A 15,487-nucleotide genomic window follows, 5' to 3' on the forward strand; every position below is an offset into this window, starting at 1 on the left:
ACAGTTATATCCCTTTGTACAGCTTTATACAGAGTTATGTCCCTTTGTACAAGTATAAACAAAGTTATGTCCCTTTGTACAACTATATACAGAGTTGTGTCCCTTTGTACAACTATATACAGAGTTATGTCCCTTTGTACAATCATATACAGAGCTATGTCCCTTTGTACAACTATATACAGAGTTATGTCCCTTTGTACAACTTTATACATAGTTATGTCCCTTTGTTCATCATGTGTCACATTGTCTGGGATATTCTCCTATACATAGAGTTACTGCCCTTTACTTATGTGCTACTTTCTCTGGACAGTGGCATATGATTAATCTCCGGGCCTAGTTGTTCATAAGGTTATTAGGCTACTCGCAGTTTAAAAAACAATTTTAAAATCCATATAAAATCATTTCTCCAAAAACTAAATTGACCAGATTTTATGAAACTGTAACACTTATCAGTCACAGACTCTCTTGTTCCTACCTGTCTCTTTTAAGGAATAAGGTTTTGAAATAAAGGAGAAATGAATTTTTCACTAATTAAGTTTTTTTTAATAACTGGGCCCATGTTTACAATACAATTATTGATGATATGAGCTGATACTGGTCACATACACAGAAATTCTCTCAAAGATTGTCTCGATCAGATCATTGATTTTACATTCATATATGATTGTTTTGAAGGACATTCCAACTTTTTCCCAATTTGAATGGTAGAACATATGTTACATATCCCATGGGATCATGGATATCAGAAGACTCAATTATTTTAACAATAGAAAGGTCAAGTAATTTATATAATGATATAAAATATAATCAAAATCTTAATTGAATAATACACTTACAGGTAGAGACAAGAATTCAATTTCATTGTTGTAAGAGATTTTATTTCCTTCATGGCTCATATATTAGACTTCACATTTTATATTACACTGTACAGAGCAGCAATATTTTACATCTTCAGATTTCCGTGTATTTACTTTGGAATTGAAATACCAGCCTATGTTACTCCTGGAATGTGAAGCCAACACCTAGTAATTGAAAATAGAAATATATCACTGTGACTAATATATTTTGAAGTGTTTGATTTTCTGGATATTATGAAGATTTTCTGCATTCCATACTTACATGTATTCCAAAAAGGATTTAGCTGTTTTCAAAATGAAAAAAAAAAAAATAAATAAAAAATAAATGTTCAAATATCAAGTAAAATATTAAGAATAAACTTTTAGAATATTTTTCATATATTTTATCCTGAATAAAATTTTAAGAAACAAATATTAAAGCCTCAGCAGGCTACTATAAATACAATATAATTAGCCTGAGTTTTTTCACCAGGCATTAGGCATTTGCGAGGTGTCCTCTGTCCCCATCACCAGGTATTAGATATTTGTCAACTCTCCTCTGTCCCCAAGAATACCAGACATTAGACATTTGTTAACCCTTCCACTAACTGTTTTCCAGTTTACTCTGGCTCAAATATCAGACAATAGACATTTCGATTAAAAGTCGGCCTCCATTATTTCCAAATCCACTATAGAATTATTCAGGTCTGCACACTTGCAGATTTCTGATGACCAGCTCAAATCTTCAAAAATGCTGGAATCACATATACTGTTACATTTTTCAAGTTTAGTTTGTTTTGTATCAGTTATTAATTTGATAAAAACTGATGATGATAAAAGAATATTTTTTCATTTTTTGGTATAATAACCTGAGTCTATAAAGTACATTCTATTCACCACAGATGTTTCTGTTCAGGTGTAAAATGGAGCCAACAATGAATAGGGGATTGTTTTGTTGTGATGCTTTTCTGCATGCAAAGCACTTTTTAATAAAACACACATTTGATACATGTTTTGTAAGCAATACCTAATATAACACAATGAGATTAACATTGAAATACACTTAGCAAATACAAATTATAACACCTTGATACTCATTGCATATAAATGCCTTTAATTTTTTCCTTGGTACCCTTTAGACCATTCTCACCCTTGATTTTGAAGGCTATGACTGGATTAGAACCCCACTCATCCTTGATTTTGAAGGCTATGACTGGATTAGAACCCCACTCATCCTTGATTTTGAAGGCTATGACTGGATTAGAACCCCACTCATCCTTGATTTTGAAGGCTATGACTGGATTAGAACCCCACTCATCCTTGATTTTGAAGGCTATGACTGGATTAGAACAACTTTTCACCCTTGATTTTGAAGGCTATGACTGGATAAGAACCCCACTCATCCTTGATTTTGAAGGCTATGACTGGATTAGAACCCCACTCATCCTTGATTTTGAAGGCTATGACTGGATTAGAACCCCACTCATCCTTGATTTTGAAGGCTATGACTGGATTAGAACCCCACTCACCCTTGATTTTGAAGGCTGTGACTGGATTAGAACAACTTTTCACCCTTGATTTTGAAGGCTATGACTGGATAAGAACCCCACTCATCCTTGATTTTGAAGGCTATGACTGGATAAGAACCCAACTCATCCTTGATTACTGTTTCACCTTCAACTCTGGAGGCTATGACTAGATACTGTATATAAGAACCAGTCTGGCAAGTGTGTTTAGTGGTGTTTATGTAAGGGACAGTTTATTGGTTTGGGTATTATTGTTGTGAGTATTTAATGATGTAAGGGTATTTTATGATGTAACAGGTTTGATGGTAAAAGTTTTCATTGTTTTGATCCTCTGTGTGGAGATTTATTTAGTGTAGACAAACTATAGCTGAGAAGAGATTAAATGATCAATTAGCTGTGACTACCAAGGGACATAACTCCGGCTTGTTACAAAGCACAGTGATTAAAAACCTTCTACAATGAATTATCTTACTAATTTTCAATGACAGCTGTTTCTGACAAATATTTTAAAACAGAGTTAGAATACATTAAAAAAAATCAATGAATATTAACTTCAAGGCAATAATGCAAAATCTATTTAGAGAACTTTTTGATTTCGTTTGACAATCGTTGGACAGTAATAACGCTAGTATGAGTTTTGACTAAATACCTAATCGTTTAACGATTACTGTACTGCTATCAACTGTAGCCATTGTCCACTTCCTCCTGTTGATTAGCTCTTCTGTTTACACACCTGGTAACAACTGCGGATCAATTTTACTTTAATACCCGAAGCATGAAACCCAGGCATATAGTATATACAGTTACTATACACCCTTCAGTGAGTCTTGTATTATAAATATGCAGGGAATTAATCTCTTTAGCGCTTTTCTTGTCAACATCAAAAAGTTCTATTCAGAGTCCTTTTCAAGCCTTTACGAGTATCTTGCTGGTAATTTAAATATGGTTGATATAAGTTCTACTTTGAAAGGGAAGAATTTTTGTGTAATGCATTTGAATCAATTAAGTAGATCTTGCTATTTAAAAAGAAACTTCTAAGTTACGGTCTGTTACATAGATCTTTACTGTACACAATACTTCTAAAGATTTGTTAGTTTGACTGATATGTTTTTTTTTTTTGTATTTTTTTTTCTTTCAAAATACCCAAAATATGCTTTCTATAGTTTGGTGTTTTTCTGTAACTTATGCGTAAATGTTGATCTATCTGACGATGGGATACCAGGTGACTTTGAACATTATGAAAGCAGTTATCCCTGATGAAATATATTTCTTTTCTTTGTCGTTAAGCTTATTAGCTTTTTTACAGCTACATATATCAATCATTCTGCAACAATGTACACAATGTATTTACAGCTTAATTGTCTATTATGATTTGGTCAATATAACTTCTGCAGAATTGAATGACGAAATAATTTCGAACTGAAAGATTCATTTTGACTAAGACACACCTGATATTAAGATAATTTCATCGGTTGTCAAATTTAAAAAGTTGGATATGTAATGTTAAATCTGTTTTAGTTGAATTTAAGCTGACTTTTGATTGGCCCATTCTACCTAAGATATTATATATACACATCAGGCTGACATATATATACATGTACACCTATATATGTACAGCTATAATAGTGTTCTACCCTAGTCCAGTGGCACATTAATCTGACTATAGTTTAGAAAGGGCGATATTAACTTTAATTGTTTATAATACAGGTCTGTGCGAAGTTTGTCGACTGGTAACTGTTGTGATCTACAGTGCATGGGTCATTGCTCTTTAACAGGCTTCATTTCATAGTGACGTCCTCAGTGTTAGCGTGGCCTTGTCTGTCAATATCATCAATACCATTTTGGTTAAAGTGCTAGCTGGCTTACGCCCTTGTATTAACAAAGAAAAGTGTGAGGGGCTAATGTTATATCCTCTAGCAACGCTCTTATCACCGGCCGGACTTACCTGTCAGAACCCACCTGTAACGAGACATGTTTACCTGGGATCAATCTGAAGTTCCACAGGTCAAAATGTGACAAATCTTAAAGTCTACTTGGAATTTTTCTGACGGAAAGAAAAAATTCCCGTTAGTATGGATTTACTTAAATGTGACGGGCATTGAAAAGTTTACTTACCTCAGTGATATAGAGCTATGGAGGCTCATATCGTTTTAGGATTTAAGACTTTGGTAAGTGAACATTCAATATTTGGATATTGTTGACGGTTTTGTTGTATTTATTCATTAATATTTAAGAAATAGTATTGTTTCAGGTGAAATATACTGTAATATAAATATCGACATACATAGATGTTCATTTTTACTATGTGGGTTCCTGTATGTAAATATCGACAGACATATAGATGTAAATTTTTAGTATGTGGGTTCCTGTATGTAAATATTGACAGACATATATATATATACATTTTGGTAGGGACAGCAATGGATGTACATTTTTAGTATGTCGGTTCCTGTATGTAAACATTTGTATGCAAGTATATCATGAGTGTATGGATTTCCTCTTGTGTTTTAGACATTTTGAGAACTTTGACAGCTACCCTTTATTTTCAATGTCTGGGACATAGTCTCTATACACAATGTTAGATAGGATATCATGTATGGGTGATTAGGCTCTGTTTACTTTCAGGTTTTTCTGTAGGAACAGCCAATGTTATAATGATTTTATTAACAGTTAAAAACTTCATCCAGCTATGACTATAAAATGTCTGCTATGTTGTATATGCTACACTACTTAAAATGAGAGGTGATTATACCCTTTACAGTGAAATAAACAGATCTGGGGTTGTCATGTAAATGATATAGGTTCGAATGTTGTGGGGGGTATTCCTGGTGTATGTTGTGAGGGGTATTCCTGGTGTATGTTGTGAGGGTATTCCTGGTGTATGTTGTGAGGGGTATTCCTGGTGTATGTTGTGAGGGGTATTCTTTGTGTATGTTGTAGGGGGTATTCTTGGTGTATGTTGTGAGGGTATTCCTGGTGTATGTTATGAGGGGTATTCCTGGTGTATGTTGTGAGGGTATTCCTGGTGTATGTTGTGAGGGGTATTCCTGGTGTATGTTGTGAGGGGTATTCTTTGTGTATGTTGTAGGGGGTATTCTTGGTGTATGTTGTGAGGGTATTCCTGGTGTATGTTGTGGGGGGTATTCCTGGTGTATGTTGTGAGGGTATTCCTGGTGTATGTTGTGGGGGTATTACTGGTGTATGTTGTGAGGGGTATTCCTGGTGTATATTGTGAGGGGTATTCCTGGTGTATGTTGTGAGGGGTATTCTTGGTGTATATTGTGGGGGGTATTCCTGGTGTATGTTGTGAGGGTTATTCCTGGTGTATGTTATGAGGGGTATTCCTGGTGTATGTTGTGAGGGTATTCCTGGTGTATGTTGTGGGGGGTATTCCTGGTGTATGTTGTGAGGGGTATTCCTAGTGTATGCTGTGAGGGATATTCCTGGTGTATGTTGTGAGGGGTATTCCTGGTGTATGTTGTGAGGGGTATTCCTGGTGTATGTTGTGAGGGGTATTCCTGGTGTATGTTGTGAGGGGTATTCTTTGTGTATGTTGTGGGGGGTATTCCTGGTGTATGTTGTGAGGGGTATTCCTGGTGTATGTTGTGGGGGGTATTCCTGGTGTATGTTGTGGGGGGTATTCCTGGTGTATGTTGTGAGGGGTATTCCTGGTGTATGTTGTGAGGGGTATTCTTTGTGTATGTTGTGGGGGGTATTCCTGGTGTATGTTGTGAGGGTATTCCTGGTGTATGTTGTGAGGGGTATTCCTGGTGTATGTTGTGAGGGGTATTCTTTGTGTATGTTGTAGGGGGTATTCTTGGTGTATGTTGTGTGGGTATTCCTGGTGTATGTTGTGAGGGGTATTCCTGGTGTATGTTATGAGGGGTATTCCTGGTGTATGTTGTGAGGGTATTCCTGGTGTATGTTGTGAGGGGTATTCCTGGTGTATGTTGTGAGGGGTATTCTTTGTGTATGTTGTGGGGGGTATTCCTGGTGTATGTTGTGAGGGTATTCCTGGTGTATGTTGTGAGGGGTATTCCTGGTGTATGTTGTGGGGGTATTACTGGTGTATGTTGTGAGGGGTATTCCTGGTGTATGTTGTGAGGGGTATTCTTGGTGTATGTTGTGAGGGGTATTCCTGGTGTATGTTGTGAGGGGTATTCCTGGTGTATGTTGTGAGGGGTATTCTTTGTGTATGTTGTAGGGGGTATTCTTGGTGTATGTTGTGAGGGGTATTCTTTGTGTATGTTGTGGGGGGTATTCCTGGTGTATGTTGTGTGGGGTATTCTTGGTGTATGTTGTGAGGGGTATTACTGGTGTATGTTGTGAGGGGTATTCTTTGTGTATGTTGTGAGGGGTATTCCTGGTGTATATTGTGGGGGTATTCCTGGTGTATGTTGTGGGGGTATTCCTCGTGTATGTTGTGAGGGGTATTCCTGGTGTATGTTGTGAGGGGTATTACAATGTACTGGTGTATGTTGTGAGGGGTATTCCTGGTGTATGTTGTGGGGGTATTCCTGGTGTATGTTGTGAGGGGTATTCCTGGTGTATGTTGTGAGGGGTATTCCTGGTGTATGTTGTGAGGGGTATTCCTGGTGTATGTTGTGAGGGGTATTCCTGGTGTATGCTGTGAGGGGTATTCCTGGTGTATGTTGTGAGGGGTATTCCTGGTGTATGTTGTGAGGGGTATTCCTGGTGTATGTTGTGATGGGTATTCCTGGTGTATGTTGTGAGGGGTATTCCTGGTGTATGTTGTGAGGGGTATTACTGGTGTATGTTGTGAGGGGTCTCCTAGGTGTATGTTGTGAGGGGTATCCTGGTGTATGTTGTGAGGGGTATTCCTGGTGTATGTTGTGGGGGGGTATTCCTGGTGTATGTTGTGAGGGGTATTACTGGTGTATGTTGTGAGGGGTATTTCTGGTGTATGTTGTGAGGGGTATCCTAGGTGTATGTTGTGAGGGGTATTCCTGGTTTATGTTGTGAGGGATATTCCTGGTTTATGTTGTGAGGGATATTCCTGGTGTATGTTGTGGGGGTATTCCTGGTGTATGTTGTGAGGGGTATTCCTGGTGTATGTTGTGAGGGGTATTCCTGGTGTATGTTGTGAGGGATATTCCTGGTGTATGTTGTGAGGGATATTCCTGGTGTATGTTGTGAGGGTATTCCTGGTGTATGTTGTGAGGGGAATTCCTGGTGTATGTTGTGAGGGGTATTCCTGGTGTATGTTGTGAGGGATATTCCTGGTGTATGTTGTGAGGGGTATTCCTGGTGTATGCTGTGAGGGATATTCCTGGTGTATGTTGTGAGGGGTATTCCTGGTGTATGTTGTGAGGGTATTCCTGGTGTTTGTTGTGGGGGGGTATTCCTGGTGTATGTTGTGAGGGGTATTCCTGGTGTATGTTGTGAGGAGTATTCTTGGTGTATGTTGTGAGGGGTATCCCTGGTGTATGTTGTGAGGGGTATCCCTGGTGTATGTTGTGAGGGGTATTCTTGGTGTATGTTGTGAGGGGTATTCCTGGTGTATGTTGTGAGGGGTATTCTTGGTGTATGTTGTGAGGGGTATTCCTGGTGTATGTTGTGAGGGGTATTCTTGGTGTATGTTGTGAGGGGTATTCCTGATGTATGTTGTGAGGGGCATTCCTGGTGTATGTTTTGTAGGGTATTCCTGGGGTATGTTGTGGGGGTATTCCTGGTGTATGTTGTGGGGATATTCCTGGTGTATGTTGTGAGGGGTATTCCTGGTGTATGTTGTGAGGGGTATTCCTGGTGTATGTTTTGTGGGGTATTCCTGGTGTATGTTGTGAGGGTATTCCTGGTGTATGTTGTGAGGGTATTCCTAGTGTATGTTGTGAGGGTATTCCTGGTGTGTGTTGTGAGGGTATTCCTAGTGTATGTTGTGAGGGTATTCCTAGTGTATGTTGTGAGTGTATTCCTGGTGTATGTTGTGAGGGTATTCCTAGTGTATGTTGTGAGGGTATTCTTGGTGTATGTTGTGAGGGTATTCCTAGTGTATGTTGTGAGGGGTATTCCTGGTGTATGTTGTGAGGGATATTCCTGGTGTATCTTTTGTATGGTATTCCTGGTGTATGTTGTGAGGGGTATTCCTGGTGTATGTTATGAGGGGTATTCCTGGTGTATGTTGTGAGTGATATTTCTGAAGTATGTAGTAAGGGGTATTCCTGGTGGATGTTGTGAGGGGTATTCCTGGTGTATGTTGTGAGGGGTATTCCTGGTGTATGTTGTGAGGGATATTCCTGGTGTATGTTGTGAGGGGTATCCCTGGTGTATGTTATGAGGGGTATTCCTGGTGTATGTTGTGAGGGGTATTCCTGGTGTATGTTGTGAGGGGTATTCCTGGTGTATGTTGTGGGGGTATTCCTGGTGTATGTTGTGAGGGGTATTCCTGGTGTATGTTGTGAGGGGTATTCCTGGTGTATGTTGTGAGGGGTATTCCTGGTGTATGTTGTGGGGGTATTCCTGGTGTATGTTGTGAGGGGTATTCCTGGTGTATGTTGTGAGGGGTATTCCTGGTGTATGTTGTGAGGGGTATTCCTGGTGTATGTTGTGAGGGGTATTCCTGGTGTATGTTGTGAGGGGTATCCCTGGTGTATGTTGTGAGGGGTATTCCTGGTGTATGTTGTGAGGGGTATTCCTGGTGTATGTTGTGAGGGGTATTCCTGGTGTATGTTGTGAGGGGTATTCCTGGTGTATGTTATGAGGGGTATTCCTGGTGTATGTTTTGTGTGAATGTCGTGTGTGATATTTCTGAAGTACGTAGTAAGGGGTATTCCTGGAGTATATCAATATAAGTATAGTAGGTGTACCTAGGATATACCCCTTGGGTGGATCTTAGGGAGAAGCATGATTATATTTGCTGTAAGATTAGGTAGCTCTGACGGTAAAGTGGCTGTCCATAATTTGTCTGATTTGAATCTACTCATGATGTTTTCCTCAAGTACTATGAAGTATGTCATTATACATATACAAACAAAAGTCTCTGGGGGAAATTAATGTCTAGATTCTGGGCCTTGTAAGCTTGAAATATACCAACAACACATTCTTCAAAGGTACCAGGATATCATATAAAATGTTTACCTTCGTATCCATGTGAACAAATTTGAAATTCATCTGAAGTGATAATTAAATAGACAATATATTTCTACATTTTAAAACATTTGAACAAATTAAAAACTATTTGATACCCAAAATAATTCTTCTCGTTATGCTGACAAATATTAAGAACGAATATGCCCTGTAATGGTAGGATAGCCTAGGTAGACTAAACCAGGAGGACGAGTCCAGTCCTAAAAGACCCAACCTGTGACCACCCTCATCAATCAGTAGATAGAGCCAAATCATGTTTTCGGATTGATCTTTCAGAGCTATGATACCATTTGCTTAAGAGTTTTATTAAGCATTGATGTCATTTTTTTTTAGTTTCATCGGGGTATGAAATTTTGTTTGCTACGCGGATTCTTACAGAAGTTTGCAAACAAAATTTGTTTCATACCCCGATGAAACTAAAAAAAAATTGACATCCACGCTTATAATTAATTTTTGAAAATGATTTTCTAATTTAAAACATGTTTTATGTACAATTTTACTGGTTTTAAATGGGATTATTTTTCTCAAATCAATACGCAACGTCAATTGTCATATTGTGACGTCACATTTTTCGCGCCATTCACGGAATTTCTTTCATAGAAGAATGAAAAGTATTTTTCGACCAATCACATTTGAGTATTTACCATGAAAACAAAGAAAAATCAATAATTCAGTTTTGAAAAATCCTACCTTATATGATGTACCTGTGGTTGGACTATGTGGTGGAATTCATTCTCACCTTAAAAATCATCCTGAGTTATTTGCCTGTACCCTGAAATATCAATGTTGCTTTCCTCTTGTCTCAGTGTGTTTCCCTTCACATTTAGCCCCTTATATGTTTCCATTAGGGCCAAAAAGGGCAGTTAATAATTTATAGATTACCATAAACATTATCATAAAAGGGTAAGAATTACGTCCCTTGCCAATTATCATTACCTACCTAGCAAGTGGATATATTTTTCATTGGCATTTCATTCTTCCCTGGATTTTGATTCCTAGAATTTAATTTTCATATTTTTGATTATTTTTTATGATTGTTTTCAAATATTGAGATTTTGAATCTTTTGATTAGAGATCACTTATAGAACTACCCACTGCAGCATTACTCAAACAGTTAAAAAATCCCGCTAAAATCACCAGATATTTCTTTTAAAATCATGATGATAAACCGAAGTAATGTTTAAAATTCGGCATAGTATATTTTTTGTATAAATTAATATACACAGATATGATAAACTGATTACCATACAATGAAATTGATTGAAAGGAGGTTTCCTAGGTGATCCTTTAAAACTCCTTTTTACCGTTGATTTGAAGGTCACAACCAGACATTTTATCATGGACACTACCATTGTATTGCTTCTCAATGTTATCTGGATCTGTATTATACAACTAATGGGGTTGACACAGGTTTTTCCTCCCAAGAGTGATTTCTAAACGCAGAAGGATTGAGTGTAATCTACTATAAAAACCCCACACAACTTATAGATCACATTGTAGACATTTCTAGGTACATTTTGATCCAAAAACTTCAGATTAGACAGGTTCTATTGTATAAGATATAAACATCAGTTGTAAATTACTCCACAAGTTTACTGCTGGGAGGATTTTAATCCCCTAAATAAAACAATCTGTCTATGAAGGCCACACTTAAGAATGAAGGGAAAAGTGCCATTATTGGTAGATGGTCTTTTTACATTGATACAGTGAAGGGTGGTACATTGAGAAATAAAGTGGATCAACACATACCCACACATTTATACTCGCTACGGTACCCACACATTTATACTCACTACGGTACCCACACATTTATACTCACTACGGTACCCACACATTTATACTCACTACTGTACCCACACATTTATACTCACTACGGTACCCACACATTTATACTCGCTACGGTACCCACACAATTATACTCACTACGGTAACCATACATTTATACTCACTACGGTACCCACACATTTATACTCGCTACGGTACCCACACATTTATACTCACTACGGTAGCCACACATTTATACTCGCTACGGTAACCACACATTGATACTCGCTACGGTACCCACACATTTATACTCACTACGGTACCCACACATTTATACTCACTACGGTACCCACACAATTATACTCACTATGGTACCCACACATTTATACTCACTACGGTAACCACACATTTATACTCACTACGGTACCCACACATTTATATTCACTACTATACCCACACAATAATACTCACTACGGTACCCACATATTTATACTCACTACCATACCCACACAATGATACTCACTACGGTACCCACATATTTATACTCACTACGGTACCCATACATTTATACTCACTACTGTACCCACACATTTATATTCACTACTATACCCACACAATAATACTCACTACGGTACCCACATATTTATACTCACTACTATACCCACACAATAATACTCACTATGGTACCCACACATTTATATTCACTACTGTACCCACACAATGATACTCACTACCATACCCACACAATTATACTCACTACTATACCCACACAATTATACTCACTACTATACCCACACAATTATACTCACTACGGTACCCAAACATTTATACTCGCTACGGTACCCACACATTTATACTCACTACGGTACCCACACATTTATACTCACTACGGTACCCACACATTTATACTCACTACGGTACCCACACATTTATACTCGCTACGGTACCCACACATTTATACTCGCTACGGTACCCACACATTTATACTCACTACGGTACCCACACATTTATACTCACTATGGTACCCACACATTTATACTCACTACGGTACCCACACATTTATACTCACTACGGTACCCATACATTTATATTCACTACTATACCCACACAATAATACTCACTATGGTACCCACACATTTATACTCGCTACGGTACCCACACATTTATACTCACTACAGTACCCACACATTTATACTCACTACAGTACCCACACATTTATACTCACTACGTTACCCACACATTTATACTCACTACGGTACCCACACATTTATATTCACTACTATACCCACACAATAATACTCACTACGGTACCCACATATTTATACTCACTACCATACCCACACATTTATACTCACTACGGTACCCACACATTTATACTCACTACAGTACCCACACATTTATACTCACTACGGTACCCACACATTTATACTCGCTACGGTACCCACACATTTATACTCGCTACGGTACCCACACATTTATACTCGCTACGGTACCCACACATTTATACTCACTACGGTACCCACACATTTATATTCACTACTGTACCCACACAATGATAATCACTACCATACCCACACAATTATACTCACTACGGTACCCACACATTTATACTGGCTACGGTACCCACACATTTATACTCACTACGGTACCCACATATTTATACTCACTACCATACCCACACATTAATACTCAATATGGTAGCCACACATACTCACTACGATACCCACACCTGTTTACTGTCTCTTCAGTCACTCTTTATTTAGTTTTTGGCATTAGAGATGTGGTCTTAAGAACAGATTTGATCTTGTTTTGTGTGGCTTCTATGTAAACATTTCAAATTAAGCAAAACAAATATAAATTATTAGTGAATATTAAAACACTTGTACCATTGATGTAAATGTAAATCTATGGGAAAAGATACACTGTATATCTCCCAAAATTGGAGTAAAAAAGGAAAAGAGTAGATATTTGTTTAGAAAAAAAACAAAAAAAACAATGGTAAAGCAAACCTGCCTGGTTGATTTGATAGTTTATCTATTCCAACAGTTTAACTGGTTCGGAAATGTTCATTTTACACAAGGTACCACCAATTAATGATTGAATCTTGATTTGGTCGATTTCATGGGGTCATGAATTGAGTTGCTCTTGAGACAAATTTAATGAACTGCGAGGCAGTTCATGTTGAATTTGTCTCAAGAACAACTCAATTCATGACCCCATGAAATCGACCAAATCAAGATTCAATCCTTATATTTCATTTGTTTGCTAAGTCGCTAGACATTAATGTCTCGAAGCTTGTGCAAGTCCAAATGCGGAAAAGTCCGAGGAGTTCCGGATTGTGCATGTCTAGTCGGTCGAGTTAAATAGTCCGCCATTTTAGGATTAAAAAAGCATTATTCTGTCAAAATAGAAGTATTTAGCATATCTGGTCTTTCATAAAATACAAGAATACATTATAAATTTGATAATTTTAATAATTATTCCATGTTTATAACAACCATGTAGAAAAAGTGAAATCATTTCACGGAAGGATTTTGTCTAGGTGTTCATACGCACTGATCAATGTTAATCTGGTCAAATTCATGAGCAAATGAAACAGATTAAGTTTGGTAGTTTCATTGAGTCCAACTTGAGTAGAAATTGAAATATTATAAAACATATTAAACTGAAACTCTGGATTTGTACAATAAATTACTACATTAATTAACTTATTAAAAAGGGTGGTAAAACAAAATTTGACTCAAAGAATCCTATTGCTGGAAAAAGAAGAGATATTTTTTGTATGTTTTTTTTCACTTAACTGCAATAGATATGGATGGGCTTAATAGTATTACATGGCACGGACTTATTGTCAGGCATCGGCTAATTGTCAGACATGGGCTTATTACCAGACATTGACTTATTGTGAGACATATGGGCCTATAACCATACATGGGCTTACCAGGCATGGGCTTATTGTGAGGCATATGGGCCTATAACCATACATGGGCTTATTACTAGGCATGGGCTTATTGGAAATCATGCACTTATTACCATACATTATCAGACACATGCTTATTACCAGACATTACTGCTAGATGAATACGGTAAAACATTTGGTACTATATAACACCTGTGTTTTATATTAAACATGACCATGTGTTCTAACATATGGTGACCAGAAAGCGTCAGGTACCTTGCCTTTATGGGTGTTGACAGGGGACTTGTAGAATCTTACGTTACATTCGCTATCGATCACATTTACGTGCCATAGAACATTTCTGACATTTCCTCCGGTTGCAGGCCTATGTGTAAGCCAATTGTTCAATTGTTATGAACCTTGGTCAGCATTAAAACAGCCAATATTGATGAAATCCAATTCGATTTTGGGATTTTGATGCCTGCCGTCACCCGAGATGCAATGTTTCACAGAAGATCTAAATGAGTTATAAATTATTTATTACTTCATGGTAAAATATTGTCCCGTACATGTAGTTCTGATTTCTCTCTCATATGGATAATAAAAAACACAAAAGGCTGGACTTAGAAGAGCGCCAGTCCACACTTTGTGCTCTTAAAACATGTGTGGCGCTATCTCGTGGGGATAACACATTTTCGATAAGAAGCTAAAACTTTAAACCTCCAATACTGTAGTCTTTAATACACTCAATATATTGATTTATTAGCTTTCACTGTCCGTTTTGTGTATCAGCAAGGTGACAATGTTTTCATTGTCTTTGTCACAAAAATACCTGTCTCAAGATGGCTGAGGCACCGAACAAAGTATCGTTTGTCTATATTTTACTGACAGTTTGATACCTTCTACAAACGGAATCGTTTCCTCGCAGTATGAATGGAGTTTTTCAGTGAAAGAAGACATCCATTGCCTGAGTTTAAACTGTTAATGTTCTCTTATTGTTACATACAGGGAACAGTTTAAGTAAACATAAACTTTATTTATTTTACAACAATTGCGAAACAAGTTATATCAACAAACTAAATATATCAAAATCACTGTTGTTGGTCCGGATGGAAGTGTGTGAGGGGTGTGTGGTCGGGTCAGGTAGGGCAGTCTTACACGACCTCCATAAATAATTTTCATGTCCAATTGGGGAATCAAACCCTGGCCGATTATGTGGAAGACAAGTATGTTACCATATTGGAAATATAAGTGAATTAGTAAGAAAGAGAGGGTGGTTTTATTGGAGGTGTGGAGTTGTTTGGTTGGAAATGTCAGTTAATAAGTTGGGAAGGAGGGCAGGTTTATTGAAGATGTAG

At 37.6% G+C, this 15,487-nt stretch overlaps 1 protein-coding gene across 3 annotated transcripts in view; it reads left to right on the forward strand.

Moving 5' to 3' along the window:
- The window catches only part of LOC117326057 (regulator of G-protein signaling 22-like), a 49,550-nt gene that overhangs the window by 1,113 nt on the left and 32,950 nt on the right, over window positions 1-15,487 (forward strand). Inside the window, exon 1 of one of the 3 annotated variants that reach the window (XM_033882655.1) lies at window positions 4,024-4,530. The exons of the other annotated variants lie outside the window; for them this stretch is intronic. Coding sequence (XP_033738546.1) covers window positions 4,495-4,530 — 36 coding nt within the window. The 5' untranslated portion in view covers window positions 4,024-4,494. Of the gene's footprint in view, window positions 1-4,023; window positions 4,531-15,487 lie in introns of those variants that run through there. 3 annotated transcript variants of the gene reach the window in all.

The sequence above is a fragment of the Pecten maximus genome, chromosome 4, assembly GCF_902652985.1.
Source record: "Pecten maximus chromosome 4, xPecMax1.1, whole genome shotgun sequence".
Taxonomy (NCBI): domain Eukaryota; kingdom Metazoa; phylum Mollusca; class Bivalvia; order Pectinida; family Pectinidae; genus Pecten; species Pecten maximus.